The 24,337-nt window shown below is 30.1% G+C and overlaps 2 protein-coding genes across 4 annotated transcripts in view; both read right to left on the bottom strand.

Annotated features, from left to right (window-relative positions):
- Positions 1–24,337, bottom strand: part of LOC145315890 (uncharacterized) — a 262,202-nt gene that overhangs the window by 159,829 nt on the left and 78,036 nt on the right. The window lies entirely within an intron of this gene.
- The window catches only part of LOC145315860 (uncharacterized), a 118,774-nt gene that overhangs the window by 24,870 nt on the left and 69,567 nt on the right, over positions 1–24,337 (bottom strand). For all 3 annotated transcript variants that reach the window (XM_080156008.1, XM_080155993.1, XM_080156000.1), the window contains exons 19-23: positions 17,839–18,028; positions 16,298–16,472; positions 6,592–6,696; positions 3,022–3,136; positions 2,468–2,537 (exon numbers count right to left, since the gene is read on the bottom strand). In XM_080156008.1, coding sequence (XP_080012134.1) covers positions 2,468–2,537; positions 3,022–3,136; positions 6,592–6,696; positions 16,298–16,472; positions 17,839–18,028 — 655 coding nt within the window. The remainder of the gene's footprint in view (positions 1–2,467; positions 2,538–3,021; positions 3,137–6,591; positions 6,697–16,297; positions 16,473–17,838; positions 18,029–24,337) is intronic.

Raw genomic sequence — 24,337 nt, 5'->3', positions numbered from 1 at the left:
AGCTTTAAAGAAAAACTATAATATAATATAAGTAAAAGATGTATGTATGAGTAAAGGTAAATTAGTGTGTAATAGACAAAAATATTGATGACTGTTTTCTTTTAATTACAAAATATACACCATGCCAGTAGCAATCAGGAATATGGTATTAGATATATTATATTGTTAAATCATCTCCATTAATTAAAACCTATTGACTATTTAATTCATATGCTCAAATGATTTAATAATAATAAATCTATGTGTTAGAATGAGATATAAAATGTACAGAGAATAATTAAATGTCAGGGATAATGTTTACTACAGAGAATAAGTAATTGTCAGGGATAAGGGATAAGAAATTATGTGATATGGAATATATAAAGAATAAGTAAAATTCAGGGGTAAGGGATAGGAAAATAACTATCTTGTCTATCCGTTGTCAAGAGTCATGGAATGTACAAAGAGTAAGTAAAAGTGGTAATGGATAAGAAATTTTCTAGCCTGAATATGTTTTGTCAAGATGTTTACTACAGAGAATAATTAAATGTCAGGGATTCGGGATAGCAAATTTTCTATATTGTCTGTATTTTTGTAAGAGCGGAACATACAGATAATAAGTAAATGTCAGAGATAGGGAATAGAAAATAAACTATCTTGAAAATAAGCAGTCAGGAGCCATGGACAGGAGTTGATAGGGGCTACGAAATGTACAAGGAAAAAAATATATCAGGAATTAAGGGATATGAAATGTGCTGTCATAACTAACAAAATTTACAAGACTTTATTACCTATTCCTTTATCTAATGTAAGTGTAGTAGAACAAATTTTCCAATACTTCTCAATCTTACTAACCGATGTCCAATATTAAGTCTACCAATTGTACAGCAAATAAACTTCTGGGGGCTCTGTATTCAAAGGGGCAGAAAGGAGCTAAAAAAAAGTTAAAAAGAATCCCCGAAACTTGAATTTCAATACAAAACAGTCTAAAACCATCACTGGACCTCTGTAAAGCTTACCTAATTGAAATAGAAAACCCAATCGGGTCGTTAGTTATTGAGATCTTAAGCTTTGGACAAAAAAACCTTACTGTTTTACATAATAAGATTGCAAAGTGGAATTTGCTTAGCATATAGAAAAGTAATTTTATTTTCCTTATAAAGTAGTCCTTTAAATCAAATGGTGCTAAAACTTAAGAAAACATCACTTTACAACCACAGAAAACATATTCTTCTTATAATGCTCTAATAATTACAATCACTTGTCCTTGAACAAGCTGTACAAATAATAGAATTAATTTTGATGTTGCACTAACCAGCACCTTCGACCTTCACGTAGTTCCAGGTAATGAAAACTAAACATATTCACACACAATTACGCGAGTAGGGTAATGGAAGATAATTGAGCTTTTCTCTTTTAAAATTGGAAATAGATAGAAGTCGAAAAAATTGAAAATTAGGCAAAGTATGATTTATATAACATGGATGTAATTTTATTTTAAATGTTTTATTTATGGATTTAAATCTATGAAATTTTCATGTTTTGGCCATACCATGTTAAAAGCACCAGTTCTCGTCCGATTTTTAAAAATATGTTGTTAATGTAAATTGTAAGTCTAATCAGCCAAATACTGTCGATATTTCTTATTTTTTCTACTGTCAGGAAAGGGCACGAATAAGTTTTCTGAAAAAATAAGTTTAAATTTTTTTAATTTCATAAAACATAAGTACATTCAAATATATTTTTTAAGGTCATCATTCCCAAAATTAAGAATCAATTAATCATTTTTTATCTTATAAAAATACTTTTTGTTCACTTAATAGGCTAATTTTCAACTCTAACAAAAAAACAGATAAAGGTAGCAAAGGTTTTAATTTGGCATGATATTAAATAAAGCTCAATAGACGCATGAACAACTTAGGTTATTGAAAACTTCTCTTAATTCAGGGGAATCTCATTGCAAATTTCATATAGCATCCGGATAAATAACCCAAAAAGTGAGTTATGCTCATTGGTCATTAGTATTTTTTTTTTAAAGATAGCTCAGCTGTCTTACCCCATTGCGTTACGGAGAAAAATATGGAAGTAGCTTTGCTTCTAGAAAAGTTTAGCTTACTACTTTTATATTATCTTGTAAGGAAAATAAAAGTTTATCGTAACATAATTTATAGTAAATAAAAACAGTAATTTATAAAAGATTGATAATAGGACGTAACTTCCGGGAAACATATTGTAGTTTATTTTTATTTCATTTTCATCAGATTTTATCTATAAAATAAATTGGTTTTCCCGTTAAATGATTGACGAAATTTAGAAACGGGATTGTGGATTACTTACGACCCTAATAATTGAGCGTTTGTCAAATTCCTCAACCTATTACAAAAAGAAGTAAGTTTTTTTTTCAACAACTTCAAACGATTGAGTTATCCATTTCATGAAAGCTCCGCATTAGTCCCGGTATAGGTTTGGGCTGATTAATTTAATTTACCTTGTGCAGTTTGAGCAAGTTGCAGGATATTTGGGTACAGGTCAACCATCCGCTTTATCAGGTCAATCTGATACCACAGCAGGGTTGGAGAAACGCATTTTTGTTGGAAAAAAATTTAATTAGGAATATGTCAATTGCAAGAAGCGAAATAATTTGAAAAAAATGTAATGGTCACATAGGTTTTGTATTGAGAATATCATCTTCTTGAGTTTTACGTCAGGGAGGGAGGAGACATTTGACTGTAAATTACAAGGATACCCAAACCATTAGTGTCCAAGATTATGATCTATGGAAGGGGTAAATATGTTTATCACTATTTTGGATGTACATAAGTTTATCGTTTATTTGCGAATCCCTTAAGTAACGTTCGAATAACCATAGGTACAGTTAATTCTGTAACGAAAACTCTTAAAAAATGATTAATTTATTAATTAACACAGAAGAAAAAGGCTACAAAAAATATATGCATTTTATGTCTTAAATAAAAGTAGACGCATCACACTACACGCTGGGCAACATTCACAAGTAATTAATTATTATGTTCCCCATCCCTGTTCCAGGGTGATCTGAACAGCATCCTTGTGTTGAGATCCACATGGCGCGTAGGCAGTCCACAGCTGCCCACCAACCTTACCCTCCTTCAGCCTCAGCAGGTCAGTGTGAGACCATCTACAAAATAATCATAGATGCTCTTTATAGTGCCTATAAAAAAGACGTCATACAATACAAATGGCCAATATACAGAATAAATTACAAACGGCAGGCTAGTAAACATTTTAATTGGCCAGTATGACATCATTTTTTTTATAGGAACTATAAAAAGCTTCATAAATATAGTAACTCTAGATGAACAATCTCTGAATTAGACCAGGCAGTGGTAACACAGTGTAGCAACAAACTGACCATGTTATTGTTTAGAAAGTATAGAAAATTTTTAGTAATACGGGCCATTTTTTTATTTCATCCATAATATATCTAATAATAGATGAATATAAGATAAAGCTTGGTTAAGGAAAATTTTATTGTCCTAAAATATAGTCGCTCATAGTATTGGAGTGAATCATATGTGACTAAATATTTAACTAGGGTAATACATTTATTATCTAAACTACAAAAAAAATTTAAAAAGAAATAAACAATAACATATTCTAGTTTACTAGATACTAAAAGAGTCGAAGATTGCCGATTTGTTTGCCTTTATATTTAAAAAAAATACTGAAATTGAACTTTCCGAAGAAATGTTAATTTCTGAATATATTTTTATGAGCGGACCTTTTTCAAACAGACATGCATACAAATAAATATACTTTCTGGAAAGGAATATATATACTTTAAAAGAATATTTGAAAACAGCAACCCCATCTTTATTGTTGAACTCTCTCATTCGTTATCATTTAAGTGGAATTTAGGCGCTATCACATAAAGTACCCTCTTTAGCACTGAAAAACAGCCCCCCTTCTCTTATTTTGAATTAAATTGTAAATAAGTGTTAGGGGCTGGCATAGGCGTCCAAGGGGGGGGGGTAATGGGGCGATTACCCCCCCAAAATTTTTTTCATTTTACTCCCCCCATTTAAAATTTACCCCTACCCTGGGGGTGCCGTAGGCACCCCCAACCATTTAGGAGGGGGTATTTACCCCCCCCAAACAATTTTGGGGGGGTAAATACCCCCCCCAAAATAAAAAATCTCTAATAAAAAAATTTTTTGCGCGCTTCGCGCGCATTTTTAATACTATATATTTAATAAAATTTAAATTACCCCCCCAAAAAATTTTACCCCGGGGGTAAATTTTGGGGGGGGGTAAACTAAATTTACCCCTGCCAACAGGTTTTAGGGGGGGTAATTACCCCCCCCCCAAGCTAATTTTACCCCCGGGGTAAAAATTTTGGAGGGGGTAAAAAAAATTTGCGGCGCGCTTCGCGCGCCATTTTACCCCCCCAAAAAACGATTTACCCCCGCAAAATTAATTGGGGGGGGGGGGGGGTGGGTAAATACCTTCCTAAATGGTTGTGGGTGCCTATGGCACCACCAGGGTAGGGGTAAATTTTAAATGGGGGGGGGGGGGGGGTAATCCCCACTTTACCTCCCCTTTGAACGTCTATGGTTGGTTGGTATCATTACTCAACAGGCACTATGTTGGAAAGCACCTGACTTTTTTCTTAATACTTATTTATTAACAGATTACAATTCCCAAACCCTATATTTTACAGTCCCAATTTATTCAGGTTTCCCTTTCTTTATACGAGGCTTGTAAAATTTCCAGAAATTTTGGCACAAATTTTGCAACAAATTTAGCAGAAAACATCACTTATACAACCTACACGAGGATAGGGATGAATAATCAGAAGATATAAAGATAGGAAAGATTACATGAATGAAATATTAAGAACTAGCGGCTACACCTATAGAGACATTTCACTTCTCCTCCCACCACTCAGAATTTTAGTTTTATAAATATTTTTTTGGGGGCCGAGGCTAATTTTTTGTATGGGCAATTTGTCTAGGCAATTCTACCCTCCCATAAAATAGTTTTAAATGACATATGATAAACTACAATACAAATGAGAACCATATCGGTTCAGCGAGTAGTGAAATCCATTAGTACATATACGAGTTATTTTTAGAAATATAAACTTTACTTGTGTAAAATTTTCCAAAAATAAATATTAAATATAATTGGACAGATATAATGATTGTGCTGTAGAGAACCATATAACTTGGGGGATGCTTTAAATTCAAAATATTGAATCAAAACCACTCCCAGACTAGTTCCCTAAGTATTTATGAACGCTGTAATTATACTCTTTTTAATATTTAAGCTGTAATGTTGATCTACAGCAACTATTTGTTTCAGACAGCTGAGCTGTTGGATATATGATCAACATCTGCCATTCATTAGGGCAGCAAATATAAAATGGTATTATATTGTTTTATTGAAAGCTAATTAAAGTTTTATATTAGAATTTTCTGGTATAGCCATCATCTAATGTTTATAATTCTATGCGAAAGGGAAAGGATTGTTTCTTAGAATAATAGGATATATTAAGACTAGGACTATACTTTTACAAAGGAGGTAAAGAATAATTATTAAACAAGAAGAGGAGTATACAAAGTAGATTTTACTAATTTGTATGTAAAGCTAACGACGTCAGATTTTGAGAAATTTTCTTTTAATCCACTTCAAGAGTGGCTTTCGCTCCCACGTTTTAGAACGTAACCACAAATATTTAGTATAGTATATCCTAGTCAACCTTGAAGCATTCAAGCATGGATTTAGAGTCTTATTTAACATGAAATAACACTCTAGTTTAATATACACAAGGAACCTAAATTCTAATGTAAAATGTTAAAATAAATATCCAAAGAAATAGCTTTCAGACCGCCTTTATACGTGAGAAAAATTTGACCATGGAATATGATAAAGATTCCGATAAATAGTAAATATTTTAGTTAGAAAATCATTTTAATTAAAACATCCTTTTATCTTTTTGATTTTATTCTGTCTCTCTCTTTATAAACTAGCGGCTACGCCCCTAGAGGCCTCTAGGGGTACTTGAGGAGGGGAGAGGTGATGGTACCCTCCCCCAAAATAGTTATAAACCTTCCCAGGACCTATGACAAGCTACCCGATCGGTTCAGCGGTTAGCGAGGTCCTTCGGTACACACAGACAAACAGACAGACAGGCAAACATCCTGTTACTTTATTATAAGGATACTATTTTTTTTTGTAGATGTAAACCACATTTTTAGTAGAGTAATTACGAGCAGTTTGACTTTAGATTAGCCTTTGATTTACATTAATGACAATCTTTCTATTATTTTCTTCATTTAAGTTCGGTCCATCTTTCTGTAATGGATAACCTTCATTAATATTTTAGGCATGTTAAAGTCCTTCTATAATTTCAAAATTTGCATGATGATTCCTATAACAATAAGGTATAATTCAAAAAGTGTAGTAATTTGAAATTGTTAACAGAATGTCAATTTGTCCGTTACCAACTATGTAACTTGTTGAGCTCCGCTTATGTGAATAATGTCATCCTTGTTACAATAGTTTATATATAAATTTTTTATGGTTGTAGCACTTTGATAGGTAGACTTTTGTTAACAAGTGTTCACTTACTTTGACACACTCCATGGCTCCATGTACTTGATGTTGGTAGACAGATTCACTTTGTCCAGCTTGTTATGGACAAATTTGCGCAGGTTCCAGGCCAGGTCGTTGTGCCTAAAATATGGAAATAGATAATTATCATTGTAGAAAAAATCCACGAGAATTAGAGTTGGCAGGACGTAATATTGTCAATTAGAGGGTAAGAGGGAGCCATAAGTGAAGAGATGCAGATAACTCCTAACGCATTAGGGCCTGACAAATACCAAGAGTCAAATTATTATAATTAATATGCACGATTAATACTTCTAATGAGGGTGGTGCAATTAAAGGATTATTGTTATAAGGTTAGATATTTTTGTTTAGCACTGTTTGATAAGGTACTCCAAATAAAAAACTTTCGGTGTACCAGTTCTTAATGTTTAATCTTGATATTCTTTATTATAGATTTTTAGATCTTCATTGACTTTTATATTTTCTAACTTCTTAAATTTGATATTTTTTGTTTGAGAAGTAGTAGAAGTGAAATGGATTGTAAAAATCATTTTCTTGGTGTATTTTCAATCATGGCAGATAGATAATCAATAAAATAAAGTATAAAATTAGAAAGATTTTTTTCCGATTCAAATATGCTATATAATAAGATGAACGTATACTTTTTTGTCAACATTTTAAAATTATTGTCTAAATGTATAGACTATTGTAAATGTATGTTTATCTAATGCTTTTTGTTAGAGACTAGAGAGTGGAAATTGGGGGAAATCGGAAAATAGCCTAAAACCAGTTTAAGACATTTGAAAATCTTCTCTGAAAATTACAACCTCTTTGGACAAGCAATCTTCCAGATCTTTAACATGAGACAAAAATAAATCTTATTACTTGTTTTAATAGGATAACTTTCAAATAATGGTATCTGTAATAGATTGACAACATACTTTTCAAAGACAAATGTTTGTCTTAATATCTGTCTCTTTCTTCTGTGTTCCCAGAGACATTGACAACTGGTCTGTATGACAAATGGCTGACGTAGCAAATATTACAACAATTCGATATTATTTAAAGGTGGGGACAAGGAGACAAATTTAAAAAGTAGGGGACAAAAAAAGGTAAAGATTTAATATTAGATATTTAAATAAAATAGAGAGATAAAACAGAGACAAGGAGAAAAAAATGAGATAAAAAGATAGTTGAAAAAAAGAGTTAGGTAAAGGGAAAGTAAGGAATAAATTATTACAAAGATATTAAAAAAGAAATTAAAGAAATAGTAAATAATTCTAATTTTATAATAAGCCTAAAAAAATGCAATTAAACAATTGAACCTTGCCTAATCCTGATGTGTAGTTATGTAAGTAAGGAGGATAGCTTGATTAATTAAGTTTATCTAAAATTGTGCTCTAATCCTCCAATTGCAGTTTTAATGTGATTACATTTCTCACTACTCCTCTTAACTTCAGGGAAAAAGGGATGTTGCATAGAAGTGATGTAAAGAAGTGGTCAGATCATTCTAATTATTCTATTAATGAAGACATTTTTTTTTAGGCAAAACCAAAGTTTGATTCCACTTTAGCACAACAAAACTGTCATAGTTTTAGAAAATGTTTAGTTGAATTTAAATGCTATATCGAAGACTTCTGCCGATCTTCCTATATATTGTTTTGTCTGAAGTTAAAGATATCTAAACTTAACCGGTCCTAAGGAGTTGTACTTATTCAGAGAAGCTTTATTGTTATCTTGAAGGAGTTTTAGGTTATTTTTTCAACACTCACCCCGAATCCATTCTTTAAAGGCTTGGGATGAGCAACCACTACAAGAAACTCTATAGTAATTTAGTAGTAAGATTTTTTAACTTTAAAAAAATCACTATTCCTTTATACCTGCTTATCAACCATCAACTATTCTCTATCTTTTAAACTATCTCTTTATCACATGCAATTTTCATTAATGTGATAAGCGAAGATCAAAACTTTTATTTTTAAATTATTTTCACATAGGATAGGTTACAATTTATCTACCTTTCATTACAAAACTTTTAAAAAGTGCCTAATTGTCGAATTAGCATGTAATTATCATTACAACCATCCGATATGGACGTGCGAACATTAAAACCAATAAATTTGAAAAAACTTTTTCTAAAGAATATTAAATTTGCCTTCAATGTTAAAGAGTTATATAATAATACCTTAAGAGTTAATTTAAGAAATATACACAATGAAAATTAAATTATAAATTAACCTTGCCTCTAATCCAATTAAAAAGCATATATGCGAATATGCTTTGCTCAGTTGGGCTTTTTAAACATCAGCCTTCACTTAAAAATAATTTGTTCTAATTATTTCTTTCCCTTAAACATTTAAAAATTACTATTACATGTTAATTTTTCTTTTTCTACGTTATACTGTTACTAGCGGCTACGCCCCTAGAAGCTACTAGTGGCACTTTAAATGTTTTTTTTTGTTGCGTTCAAGTTTCTACGATATGTAGCGAAAGAGTCTCTTTCAACGATACCTCGCAATGATACGTAGGAGTCTCTATACTTAAAATAAAAATTTCGATTTATTTCTCCTGGGAGGGTTTTGGTACACTCCCCCAAAATAGTTATAAACCTTCCCGAGACCTATGAAAAGCTACCCTGTTAAGAAGAACCCGATCAGTTCAGCGATTAGCGAGATCCTTCAGTACAAACATACAAACACACAGACAAACATTCTGTTACTTTATTATAAAGATATCTATGTTTAAATAGCTTTTTAAGTGATGGAGTATATTTTATTTCCCCAACTGGTAAATATACTTATTATATATTAAAGCGTACAGTGCTGAATCACACATATACAGTACATACAGACAGACGTACCAACATACTTACAGTCATAGTATACATATATATGCTTCTTTTACTTTGTAAAACTTTAATTCTTAAATAAAAGTTTGGGGCTGCATGGGAAAGTTTGATATCTTGTCTACCAAATCTTAAACTCATATGTCTCAAATATTAGAATGTAACTTCCGGCCAAAAAAATATTAGGATATTTGACTATAACAACGCTAACAATAAGAAAATACCATCACAACTCCAATAAGTAACAAAATATTATCAATTAACATTTAAAAACACAAAACATACTGATTTGCCATGATTTAATGCTCGACTTGATAAAGTTAAAACCAGTGCTCGGCAGCTGCGACTAAGTCTCAAATTTAAAACCTTTTGGATGCCTTCAATTTTGTTTAAAATAAGAAATTAACATATTTGGGTCACGTTTAGACATCCAGCTGATTTTGAAAATTGTAAATTGTTGGTTTCTCTAAGGCTTACAGGATGCTTGTGCGCGGATACTGAGCCTTGATAAAAACTTGTACAATCAGTCAATTGCACTAGCTTCCATACACCAAAAATATACCTTTTGAGCTGCTTATAGTGTTCTTTCCATCTTTCACTGGTTTTTTATGACCTCAATTATAGGGTAGTCCTAATTTTAAAATTATTTTCCTAATTTTGTGGGAAAGTTTGGGTAACATCATTTGTTAAGATTAGTTTGTTGGTCAGGTTGAGATAAAATTTATCTCTCTGTTCCTTTGATTGCACTAGATCAGCCTCCAATTAGATAGGGTCAAGTCTGATTTGTGATCAACCATCTATCAATCAACCTATGGTCAGGGAATGTGGATGGCGGAATAATTAAAACTTGTATTATTTCATTATTTTCCATTTGAAACCGTTAATTAAAATTTCATTTCCAAGAAGCCATAATACTTTTTTCACATTGCCCTTAAAATTCCTTATTTTGCAATATTTTAGTGACCTGAGAATTTTAGTAAACTTAACTTGTGTTATAGTCTAAGTTTGATATAAAATATAAAAAAATGAAAGAACATTATAATGTAAATATAATAAATAAGGTTCCAGGACAAACACAGGAGTCCCAAACGTCGGAGTGGACAAATGCAGGAGTGTTAAAATATTAATTTTATTAAGTATTTCTATACAAATTAGGTTAGGTTAAGATATGAATGAACAAATAAGCCCCCCTGCAGGGGTTAGGCATTAAAAAAAACCTATAACATGGTCTAAAATAGGTTAGGTTAGGTTTAAGTGTCCACTCTGGTTGGGGGTGCCGACGTTTGGGACTCCTGCGTTTGTCGTAGGACCATAAATAATTCTAGGATCCTTATTTTTAATAAACATTTATTATTATTATATATTTTCCTTTGTCTGAGTATCTAACTCTTTTATTTAATTAAATCATGTTTTCTTACACTTAATAAATCTAGAACACTTTTTGTGCTAATTTCATAAATGGATTACTATTGTTTTGCTTCAAATATACTCAAGAATTCATATCAGAGATAGAACAGGAATAAAGTTTTACATTTTGAACCAATTTGGTTGCTTGGGGCTCGTCCTAAAACTACTGCAGAGGGCCCTAATCTTGTAGGGCTACTCTGTACACAATACAATCTAACCTAACCTAACCTAAGTTAAAATAAACCACAAAAATTATCATTAATTACTAATTATTTTTATTTTTTAAATAAGGGGGTTAGGGGTTCTGTTCTCGACTAGGAGTTTTGAGGGAAACCGCAGATGGATATTAACTTTTATTGTGGAAAAATTAATTTATGCCAGGTTTAAAACTTGGTTTTGGGTTACAAAAGAAGGGAAAGGTTAAGGATAGAAATCAAAATATTTGGTTGCAAGAAATCGACCAACCAATTTATATTGATAAAACTGATATAAATATTTTTAACGCCTGAATTTAAGTCTATCATCTTTTATCTATGAAGACTTATTTTACAATAAAAATTGAGGATAATAATCACATACACCACTTGGCCTATCATTGGCAATCAGAGGTCTTGACTATCTTAACTTATTTTATACATAGTTTACGTGTTATATACATTCGCATGTACATATACATATTTAGGTAATATATTAGATAGTAAATACTTATTACATACACATAATAGATATAAATAAAATTAGATAACAATAACACTTCATGATTTTGTTTGCGTGCATTCTTGTTATTTTTCAATTATACTCCTTCCTGGAAAATCATTACTAGTTCCAGATAAATTTTTTACTTCCAATCTAATAACTATCAAATTTAAGATTTTTAAAATACTCTTTAATTTGTTGTTCTTATTTTTAATTGTTCTAGTTTTAAGAAGTATAAATTTTTCTGAATCTACTTTCATAAATCTTTTATGTACATCGAGTGGGAGGAGTTATATATATTGCTCTGTTTGATTGGTGTATGATTGATGCGTACATATTTGTAGTATTGGTTGAGCATAGCTACTCTATAACTTACTTCGTAATACATTTGCAAAGTGTTAATATTAATCTGGTGTATGATTGATGCGTACATATTTTCAGTATTAGTATAGCATATCTACTCTATATCTTTCTTTGTAATATATTGTAAATCATCTAATAAATATCATCGGAAAATTCAAATACGGCCGAGCCCCTAAATAAGAACAGAAAGCAATTTGCTAGCAGACTAATAGGGGCTCCACCTCTTGGGCCAGGTATTTGTCTGGATCATACATCTATACTTGATGGTACAGCATACCTACTCCATAACTTTGTAATACGTTTTGTTGGGGAATCTAAGTTGCTGATTGATATGTACATCTTTTTAGCATAATAAAGCATAAGTCACTTTTATGTCACATAAATTACCAATTTACTAATAAACATTCAAGAATTGTAGATAAGCTCCACTACTAAAAAGTAATTTTTTCATTTTTAATTCAGCCATTAAAAGAATAGCAAAAAAAGCTTTTGATTTTGACTTGAGGCAAAAATTCCGGCAGCATAAAATAATGCAGCAATAATGCATCTAAAATTTAAAAGAAAAAAAGATATATTAATATGAATATGAGTTGGAAAACTGAAGAAATAGAATTTTGACTTTCTACATTAAAAGTAAAACCTCAAACCATTATAAAATTTAAAATTTTTCTGATAGTTTCGGACAATGAAAACTTACTCAGCCGTTAGGAGTATAAATTAGGTAAAGTCTTAACGAATTGTAAAATCCGTAGTACAGCAATAATCAGTCCGATTATAATTAAGAACAATTGACCTATCTAAAAAAGCCTCACTAATAGTTACATGGAACTGAATTTCCACTTCTTGTAAAAAGCAATATATTTTAGTGATATAACCCTATCCCGAATTACAGCCTAACACATGACCAGAATCAGTATTAGGCTTTTCTCTAAACCCCACTACAGTAAAACTATATAAATACTTTTTTTTAAATCCGAAAATACTGGATAAAAATGTTTTCTCCCCCATCTCATGGGGAGCCCTGACGTAACATTTTCTCTCAATCTATTTTCGTACAACCAAAATACAGAAAAGAAGATTCAACAAAACCCCAAATTTAGTAAGTGCACCATTCTCAATACCCCCGAATTTGTTTCTTTCCTAACAATCATATATCATTCCGTTCAAGATCAGCCGACAGAATTTTGACAGGTTTCAATAAAGCAGCTTTTAGTACTTAATAAAAAATTCAATACAAATGACCAATGATAGGCCAATATACATTTTAAATAAACCAATGATAGGTCAATATACATTTTAAATAAAGCAATGATAGGCCAATATACATTTTGAATAAGCCAATGATAGGCCAATATACAATTTAAATAAACCAATGATAGGCCAATATACATTTAAAAAAAACAATGATAGGCTAATATACATTTTAAATAAACCAATGATAGGCCAATATACATTTTAAATAAACCAATGATAGGCCAGTATACATGTTACCATTGGTAAATTACATTATATACTGGCCTATCGTTGGTCATTTGTATTGTACTACGTCATTTTTTATCAGGCGTTATATTCTGCTTCGTTTTCAATGAATTAGTTAAGATTTTAAAACAAGATTGAAATTATGGAAGGGTGTTGGGGGGGGGGGGGGGGGTAAAAAGCCCAATTGACGAAAAAAGTATTTTGCTAAAGATTCACAAATGAAATATTGAAAAGTATTGGGAGATTTCAAAATAAGGGGTAGAGGGGAGGGGGGGGCAAAAGCTCCCAGAATTTTGATGTTTGTTAAAATCCGCATAAATTTAAGTAATTTTGATGCTGTTTTAATAAAAAAATGGTATCTTTTTTGCTTTTAGCATAATGTTTTATTCGCAATTTTAAAGCAGGGATAGATTTTATTTTAATGATTTTCTGATCTTTAGAAAAATATGTTTTTTTTGTGGATTTTTCAAGACACTAAATTTTATTTTACAATTTCTTTTCTTTGGTAGAAATATTAATAAAGCTCTGTATATATATGTTATGTATATTATATACATATGTATACACAAAGAGAATCAGAAATATTTCTTTTATATTTCTAATCTTTCTAAGCATTTTAATTGTTTTCGTAGATTTTCCTAAATCATTTTAAATTCATTGAAAATGAAAACGTAAAAGAGCATTTTAGATTTCGTGACAAATAAAAGTACTATGTTTTTAATAGAAGACCCAAAAAATAATAGTTTTAGTTTAAATGCCAGACTTGGTGACTTTTGTGACTTTCCATTAAAAAGGTAATTGTGTACCACAAAATCTCATTGGTCTGACCAAATGACCTTAAATATTAGGTGGGATTAGAAGAAGGAAGAATGAATTTGTAGCATGTTAAAGGTTGAACTTAAGTAGTGCTCCTTGCCAAGTTTTCAATCTACATTAGACAAAATACATTAGGATAGCTGTAACCTATTTGGAAAACTAATTTGGAGGTCAAATGGAACTAGGGGTTGAAACATCTGACCACAGATTTTTTTACAAAAATATTTAGCTTTTGCCTTATTCCTTAAATCAAGACAATTGAGAAGGTTTATTTCAAATATGAGGACGGTTAATATAATCTACAAACCTCTCTTCTTCACCTAATAAAGTAAGAACTCTAACTTAAAAAGTTTAAGTGCTTTTTAAGTAGGACAGCTACTCTTATGCCTGTCAAAGAAGGCCTGGGTCCGACATTAATATTATATGCTAGTTAATAATCAGTGCATAAGAGCACACACACTTACACATAATAGACATTAAAATAATAAATAGATGTCCATATTAACTCTAATATCTTCCTTTTTCTTGCTTCATGTTTATCTTCTTTAAAAAAAATCTAAAAATCTATGAAATAAAATAGATTCAGTTTTTTAAAAAATATACGGAATATTTACTTAATGATGTAGGCGAAGCCATTCATGATTGTCAATGCTTCATACTGAATTATATAATAGAAAATCCCCCAAAATAGTTGTAAGCATTCATGAATCTCTTTGTACAACAAAATTGCACAACAGTTTCACTCACAAAAATAAAGGACGGTCTTTCCGACAAACCAACAAACTAAACTAGGTATTAATTCTTCCTTTAGTATACAATTAACTAAAGTAGTGGGTAGTTTGTGTTTTAGTTTACTGAAAACTTTACAGGTCTTGGTAACGATATTAGGCTAGGTTTTCTCAAAGGAATTGGTAAACCTTCTTCATTATAAGGTTCATGAAATACCAGTATCTAATCCATTAATTGCGAAGGAGTTAAAATTTAAATATTTTTTATTCCGCTTTTAAATCTACTTAAGAAGAGAAAAATTAGCAATGTTGATTGCACACTCTTTTCTGATACTATACACCAAATATCAAGTAACAAAAGTTGTAAAAAGACTCGTAAAGTAAATGGATTTTTCGAATTCAGCACAGTTTTATAGATATGTCACTACTACATTGCACACAAAACAGTTTTTTGTTGTTGTTTATTTTGCATTTTTCATACCCTTTAAAAGTGGGTTATATTGTAGGTTGAAACATTTTTACTAGACAACTACAGCTAATCAAAGTGTTAATTAAATGAAGGGCATTAAACTACTTAAATATCAATGTATTATGCCTTGGATTAGAATTTTGTATTTTATGTAATTAAAAAAATTTATTTAGCATATTTGTTATAAGTATAAAACACAAATTTCTTTACAGGAAATGCAACTTTAGTATTATATTTTTAATTAAATTCCCATTAAAAGAGTTTTTATTTAAGTCGTCATTCTGGCTTATTATTAATTATGTATTATGTATTCATTCTATTTTCAAAAGATCAAAAACAAGTTTATATAATTTGAAAAGGAGTTTTTGTGCTTCTATGAAAAGAGAATACAAATAGTTTATATTGTTATCGCTGCTATACAAAACCTGACGCAAACTAGAATGAGTTTTATTTTAAACCCTAAAATAATACTTGATGTGAAGTTTAAACTAAATAGATTTAGAGAAAGAACGGAATCTTCTGTAAAATAATCCTCTTCTCAATCTATATAAACTAGTTTATGACTTTCACTGTTAACCAAGGATGACAACATAAATAAGAAGCGAAGCACATAAAAATCATAAATGTAGATATGGACAAAGTGATTTAAAGAGCAGCTCTTCAGTTGTCATATATCAAGAACAAACATATCGTGGTAAAAATTACAAAACTTTATACAGTTTATACTTTACAAAGTAATTATGTACTGGATTCTTAATGGTATAGGGAACCTTTTAAAAAACTGCAATAAATCTTGAATACCTGTCGAGAAAATTACATTTACCCCAGAGATATCGTCTCACGGACGGACAGACAAACAGACCAAGTGAAATATATAGTAGCTTCGCTACACAAAGAAAATTAACTAAAGAATGAACTTACCCATCTATCAAAGGCACTTCAGCCAGAAGCTGTAGGATGGCCTTCTTCTGGGCAGCGGGGGAGATGGGACTAAACCCCACGGACTCAGAGATGGGCACAAAGACACCGGCAACAATTGCCAAGGCCACAACCACAGAAAGAAGTAAGCACCAGTGTTGCCGACGCAGTTTTATACCTGAAATAAGCAACAACAAGTCATAGACTGGATGACTATCCTTATATAAAATTAATATGATGTGTTTCTCTCTGTCTGTTTGTCTGTAGCTTAAGATATTGCTAACCGCTGAACCGATATGTTTCTCCTTTACAGTAAAATTCCTAGGGAGATTTATAAATATTTATGGGTGGTATCTTCACCCTTCCAAAAATCGATTCTAGAAATAAAAACCAGATAAGAATACACCCCAAAAACTCTTTTTAATCCCTTATCCGGGGCGAAAAATGCATCTTCAACTTTTTGTTCAGTTAAACTGAATACTCATTTTATTGGACCTAAAATATTGTAAAAGCTTATTTAAAACTGGAAATTGCAAATGTAGATGATTGTAATTTTCTTTGGTCATAATAAATCTTATACTCATCAAGTGCATAATAGATGTATGTAGAAGATAAATAGGGGAATATTCACGTAGGAGGGACAGAGCTTCTTATAAACAAATCATAGAATTGAGAAGGTAAATATTCAAACATTACACATTACATGATGGATTAATTGAATGTGATAAATTATGAATTCAATATTGATTGAAAAAAATTGGATATAAAAAAAACTAATTTTGGCATTAATTGACTACTTTTATATAAATTTGCAAAATTATGTTAGTAAAGTATATATGGTTTTATATATTCTATAGTAATGATATACAGAATTAATTGCTTGTGACAAAAATTTTTTTCTCTCGATGATTTATTTTTATGAATAACTGTTCATGTTAGTTTACTATTAGTACCATTGTATCAACATACAGTTTTTCTATATGCACTAATCATCATTTTCTAAATACATTTACAGGGTGTTTTCTCAATGAGAACAAAGAAATGTTTAATAATTTGCCTTATAAAATAAAATTTTATTTGAAATTCGAGGACAGATGTAGATACCATAAGATCTTAAAAACTGCTAGATTGATACAAACATCCTCAAGAGGGTCTAATATTCTATAATCATAAATATTGATCTAATTGTCATGGAATTATATTTCCTTTATTGAAATAGTAACAGTATTCTTTTTCTATATTATGTAAAAGATTAAATTATTAATGCTTGAGAGAAGAAAATTAACAGCATAGCACAAATACATAGCTTTTCTATGTTAGAATCCAGTTAATCTTTTTTATAAAAAATAACTTGATTTTTACGAGATAAAAATGAAAGCAACAATTTTAAGATTGATTAAAAATTCACTTTTAGAATTTTGTAATTTTTAAGTCACTAAAGATTTGAAAAAGTATAAAAATGAACTATTTTCTGTTATATTTATACAAAAAAATACTTAAATAAGTAATGTTGTGAAATATTTTTACCTAATAAATAATTTTACCTGAAAAGATGACAATATTAACTTTGCCTAGGGTGGATTCAGCTATGGGCGGATACAAGGGGAGGCTCCCCGTCTCCGGGGCCGGGGCGGGTGCATCCACCCCCTCGACGCCACCGTTCAGGCGAAATGGACCGCTGCCGTTCCTATCCGCCGGACCACCGCCAGCACTAGCACCAATAGCCTCAACATCCTGAAATATATACATAGTTGTTGATATGTTGCTTAAACAATAAACTAAACTATTATTTTTAAATAAATTGAAAATTAGAGGGTATTTTCTTATCACTAACTCATGAAGCGGGCCCCAACCCTTTGAGGCCTATACTTCCAGTTATCCAAAAGGCACCAAACCTAATCTAAAATGATAAACAAACAAATAGAAAATTTTTTTTTCCAACAATTTGTTCAACAAGTTACTTTGTGGAAAAGCACCAGTAAAAAGAAGTAAGTATGGTTTAAAAAGTGATGAGAGCCTGAAACTTCCAAATCTTAGCCAATTACTACTTTTTATTTGCAGAGCATTCAACTTTTAACTACAACGTACAAAAAAGAGCTTTATTAGAAGCTGAGACAATAAAATTGAAAATAAATCTTTAAATTATAATATGTAATATTTACAAATAAACTAAAAAAGTACTCTTATTATAGTACAGGGGGAAAATTAAGTTTTTCTTGTGTAAATACAACCAGATTAAGATTGACATACTTCATAAATATTAAACTAGGCTTGGTCAAATTAAATAACATTAGTTTTGCAGGAATTAAGGAATACGTTATACTAATAATTACACATATACAAGTTTAGCTCTTTTCGTTTATTTAGACATGTTAGAATTGACCTATCGATTTTAAACTTTGCCTGGTATATTTCTATAACAATTAAGGACGGATCAGAAAGTTAAGCAACTTTATAATCGTTTCCAGAAAGTACATTAAAAACATGCTAATTTTTTTAGCTTTTTTCACAACATTTTTTGTATGATATAATTATTCAAACAAGGTACAGTATTATAAGCGAGTCATCTATAATCAATTCCTAAAAATGAAAAGTATGTCCTTTTACTGTATTCTATAATTACGCAATTTTATGTACATTTTCGTTTAGACCTAGAAAGAGTTATTGTTCGTTTGGCATTTCTTCTTATTTTAGAGCCTTGCTTTTATGAATGTTGTAATCCTTGTTTAAATATGATTATCATACAAAAAAACTTTCTGCTTTTGTGTACTTTCAACTTTAATAAGAATGAGGGGATATAAGAAAGTTTGCAAAAGAGGGTCAATTAGTATTATTATTGATAATTTCACTAAAACTACCTATTGAGCACTCAAATACCCCCACCCATATTTTTTAAATTTAGAATAAGGGAGGAAAGTTTTTTCTCTATGTCTAACCCCTGCAGGGAAATCCAACCCTATGGGATTACCCAGTACCCAATAAAACCTAACCTAATCTCACCTAAAGTAATAAACAAATGAAAAAATCCACCCCTTATTTCAAATTTAGCATAAAATAAAAAGGAAGGGGGGGGGTCAGGTATCAACTTAAGGGATTATGATTTATTATTTATGTATGATAACTTTTGACAACTTTCAACAATAATAAAAAATATTGAATACAAAGTATCTTTTTGTCCTCTTCAAGATCCTTGATCCTGCAGGCCTCCCAAATATAAAACCTTTAGGAATTGATAAGTCAGAATGATCGGCTGCACATTAATATCGAATATAATTTCAATGTCAGCAGTACAGTTATCAGGTGAATATTTTTGTTTTAATTTTGGGTTGTTTAAGTTCGTAGAAAAGAACTTTGAGTAAAATATATTTCTGTTGTACTTCAAAATAGGATTAATGATAACCATTAAAGAAAATTATTGTTTCATTAGACCACAAAAAAATGCACAAAACCTTAATCACATTCAATTATACGAGGCACCTCAATATAATTGTGTGTCAATATGTCAATGTTTGTAAAAAATTTAATCAATTATAGTTTTCTTTTTCATTGCAGTTTGCAATCATACCATTTCAGCCTTAATTTGAAAGTAAATCAATTTATTAAATTATGTTTTTTTTTAAATTTGTTCTTTCTATGTTATTGGCATTTTTTACGAACTTAAAAAAACATATCCTTTAAAAGCCTAAATAGACCAAAGTTTAATGAAGCTATATCCAATTTAAAATAACTTAAAATGAGAAAAACAAATCTGTGATTGAGAAAACGATATGATAAACCCTTCTTTTATTAACTTCGAAATAAATTTGAAAAAGTCACCAAACATAAATTTCCATAGGTTGCACTGTCCTAACACACTTGTATCTAAGGTTGAAGTGAATGTGTATAAAATTTATGTTTCAGGGCCCCGCAGAGAATTTTTCTACAGCCAACAACCAAATTTATCTATGTACAAGCAAGGAGTTTATACCCATGGATTAGTAAAACAAGAACAACGCAATATGCAAAGATTTAATTGTAACATTATATTTGACTTTAGATGATTAATACTACGGGATAAAGTTTATTATAACTTTAGTGTCTGACCTTTATATTTACTCTTTGATTGCACAATCTTTGTCTGGTAGAGTTTTGATCTTTTATTCTAATGAGTTACAACTGGTTTTTGCCAAGGCATTCTTCCAAGACAAATCTGACATTAGGTTTAATTTTTCAACATCTTTAGTTATGATGTTGATTGGACTAAGATTCAAACTGAAAAATATTTATTTGGTTTAATGTGTTTCTGCTAAGATTTTATACCCTTCACCCAATTCATAAATTTTAAACAATTAAACAAAACTTTAAATAATTTGAGAATCTGTAACTTTCAAGTATCAAAATTTGTTTGAGTATGAAACTGAGATAGAAAGATAGTATGACCCTGCCCCCATAACAATATTTAGGATTGCCAGCGAGTTTTCATGCATTTCAAATTATTGATAAGGTATTTCTAGAAGCACAGATATCTTTTCAAAGGCAGAAAAATACATAATCAATTACTCCATAGAACATCTTGAAAGCTTTTCTAATATAAAATATTCTTAAATCATCTAGGATGTACAAAATTTCAACATGTTTGACTGTCAGACACACAAAATTTTTGTAGACAATTAATTGTTTAAAAGGTCCTTAGGGTTGAATGAATGACTTAAATGTACAAAAAAATTTCTCAAATGTATTTATTTACCTAATATTTTACTAAATATAATTTATGAAAATTGATACCAACATTTCAGCTGAACAGAATAGAGCACCATGAAATAAGAATTATTTAATAAGCTTCGCTTCGAATAAGATTACAAACATATTATTCTTGTAAGAATAATATCTTGAAAATGCATAAATAAGGCAATCTATTGTTTATGTTTTGAACTGGATAGAAGGTTGGGATGAAATAGTTGCATATTATACAAATATACAGATTATACATAGCAGTGGCCAGGAACTCTCAAAATCAAAGCATAAATATTGAAATGGTAAACTTATTTAACTTTAAAGGAGCAATAAAATTTGTAAACAAATTATGAAAATTATAAGGCTTAGATCCGCCCATATTTTTGTCCAAAAAGTAGGTTTGCAGTCTATGACAACGGTTGCTGTCAATTAATGAAGTTACAGCTTTCGATTGTTAAAAAATAGGACATATCATCTCACAAAGAGTTATCTTATTAGGGGGAACTTATAAAAGATTTTAGCTACAGCTTGCCTGAAAAGAATGGTTGAATGATGTTGCTGTCATTGTGAATAATGAATATGTATTGAAAAACCGTTCATAGTTTTTTTCGAATAAATGTCTCTGCTCTTCATTACACAACTTTCAGATCAAAATGCATTTTGTTCGACCTGCCTTGCCTAAATCATTCACACACACACACACATAAAAACATACATACAGAGCCATATTAACAGATATCTATACTTACATAAAAAATCTTATGTTAAAGATCGTTGAAAAGTCTTTAATTTTAGGCTTGGCATGCCAATATCTAATAAACTACATAATTTTAAAGAATTTAGCTAATAAGTCTTGAAAATTAATTCCATTGAAGTTGAATTTAAATAGAAACGATAATATTTTTAAATGTTTTTCTTAAGTCAGAGTGTCTATAAATTAAAAATTAGAAAATGCATAATGTTCATTCAGTTATATTCACATTGATTTTTCAATAAGGAGTTATCATTTTATACCCGAAATCATCTTTAGAATATAAGTGACACTTAATTTTTTTATAACTGTAGTTTATTCAGTCACCTTTAGTGATTATGAACTATAAAAGGCTTGTATAGAGAAATTAAGACACCTTTAAAACCGATTGATATCCGCTATATTAGAACCAGTTCTCTGAGTCTTACTCAAAAATCATTTATCATATTAGCCTCGGGGCAAAATAAATTCTAAACTAATCACGGAAAGCTGTTTGTAATACAATGCAATCATTAACCATTATCGTACTAAAAGGATTTTTTGTGGAACATACTCTAGAACAAAGCCACACACCTACACACATGTGAATACCCAAGGTGCAGAAACATTTAACCTGAATTCTCAGATCCCTTGGTTTCAGGAGGGCAGTGCGCTAACAATACAGCTAGCAAAAAACTTAAAAAGTATAGATGGAAATGAAATTCAAAAAGAGATACATGGGAAAAATTAGTTAGAAAATGTTAAAAATTTATAAAAAAAAGGTAAAGATAATTAAAAGAGGCATATAGACTTCAATATTTGAAATAAAGTTGAAAATTGCCATTATTAAGACATATTGAATTGGATTCCTGCACAATAAAGTTAAAAATATGCAATTACATTTTTAATAAAAAAAAAAGTTTTTTTTTGCAAAAAAAAGGTGATAGATTAAGTGGTTTTGAATGTTTTTAATAATTTATTTTAACCTTTTCCAACCCCTTTTAAATCATTTTTTCTTTACTATTCAACAAATTTCAATAATGTATGGACACTTTTGTTTCTAGAGTAAGGTCTAAGCTTTCTCTTTCTTTCTCAATCTTTTCTTTTTTTTCTTTCCACCCATTTATCTCCTTCTCTAGTATACTAACAACCATTCCCCCTATTATTTATTTTGCAAAAATTTGTATTTTATAATTTTATATTAAAGAGTTGCAACAAATAATTTATTAAAATAGACACATAGCCTAAATTTTCTCAATTCTTGATAATTTTATCTATTATTGTACATATAATAGTAAAAAAAGGAAAATCTTTGGCCCATAAACAGGCACGTATTACTATTATGAATAATCTTTATTTACATACTAAGAAGATTTATTATTTGAAATTGTTGGTTGATGATTGTTAATCCTAAATATTTTCAAAACAACGTAATGTATCTATTAAAAGATTTGATCTATAATCTTTTTAGTTTATTTGTAATAAAAAAAGCAGTAGTTAACAATATTTTTTTGTTGTCTTCTACAATGCCATTTCTTTTATTGCAACCTTGCTGAAATCTACAGAGCTAATAAAAACATTTTGCACAGCAAAAATTACACACACAGATAGATAGTAGATACCTTTTTATTAACAAACAATTTACTCTCTTTCTAATGTAATAGAAGTGGGATGTCTGTGTGTTTTTCTATAACAAAAGATCGAGCTAAACTGGTTTTTCATTTATCCCAAAAGAATCCTATTCAATATTAAGCTTAATTTGAAAATAACCAAACACGAAACAGCGTAAAGTGCCCCCAAAAATACAAAGTCATACAATACAAAGTACCAATGATAGGCCAGTATAAATTGTTATTGAACATTGCATTGGTAAAATTTATACTAGCTTCTCATTGGTCACTTGTATTGTATGACGTCATTTTGTGGAGGCACTGTACGCTGTTTCACCAAGCACAAAACATATTTAAATGAAAACTGACAGCACAGGACACAAACCTACGGACAGACACTATTGTATGAATGTACAGGATGAAAATATAATTGAACGGGGCTGTCAAGAATATTTTTGACTACACAAAGTATTGACATCATTGGGTTGACAATGTTTGAACAAATATTCAATAAAGTTGAATATTTTGCCCGCCATAGACAAGGTTTTTAAACATAAACATCTTATTTTTCTTTTTAAAAAAGCAAAACCCAACATAATTTTTAAGATTTAAATTTATATTTATTATATTACTATCCAACTATTAGTTAATGGGATTGATATAACGATATCTTTTAAACTTTAATTGTGTTGAAAATATCTTTGGTAAAAATGGAAGTCCTTAGTGAATGTTAATAAGAATGTTTTCAACTTGAAAGATGAGTATTCAAACATATTTTAACCTTACAAAGTTTTGTTTTTAAATATTTTCTTCTTATTGCAACATAAACTCAAAGCAGAGTGTAGAATAATAATCTAAATAAACCATTACTGCTCTAACTATTCTGCCTAGCCTAGTAGTTTGAAATGATTGCAGTACATGGTTTATCCAATACTAAATTGACCATGTACACAATTAATGAAAGTAGGAAGGAAAAGGGGATATAACATG

Source organism: Acartia tonsa, chromosome 1, assembly GCF_053477335.1.
Source record: "Acartia tonsa isolate MP-2025a chromosome 1, ASM5347733v1, whole genome shotgun sequence".
NCBI classification, from domain to species: domain Eukaryota; kingdom Metazoa; phylum Arthropoda; class Copepoda; order Calanoida; family Acartiidae; genus Acartia; species Acartia tonsa.
This window is presented reverse-complemented; position numbering and strand designations above follow the sequence as displayed.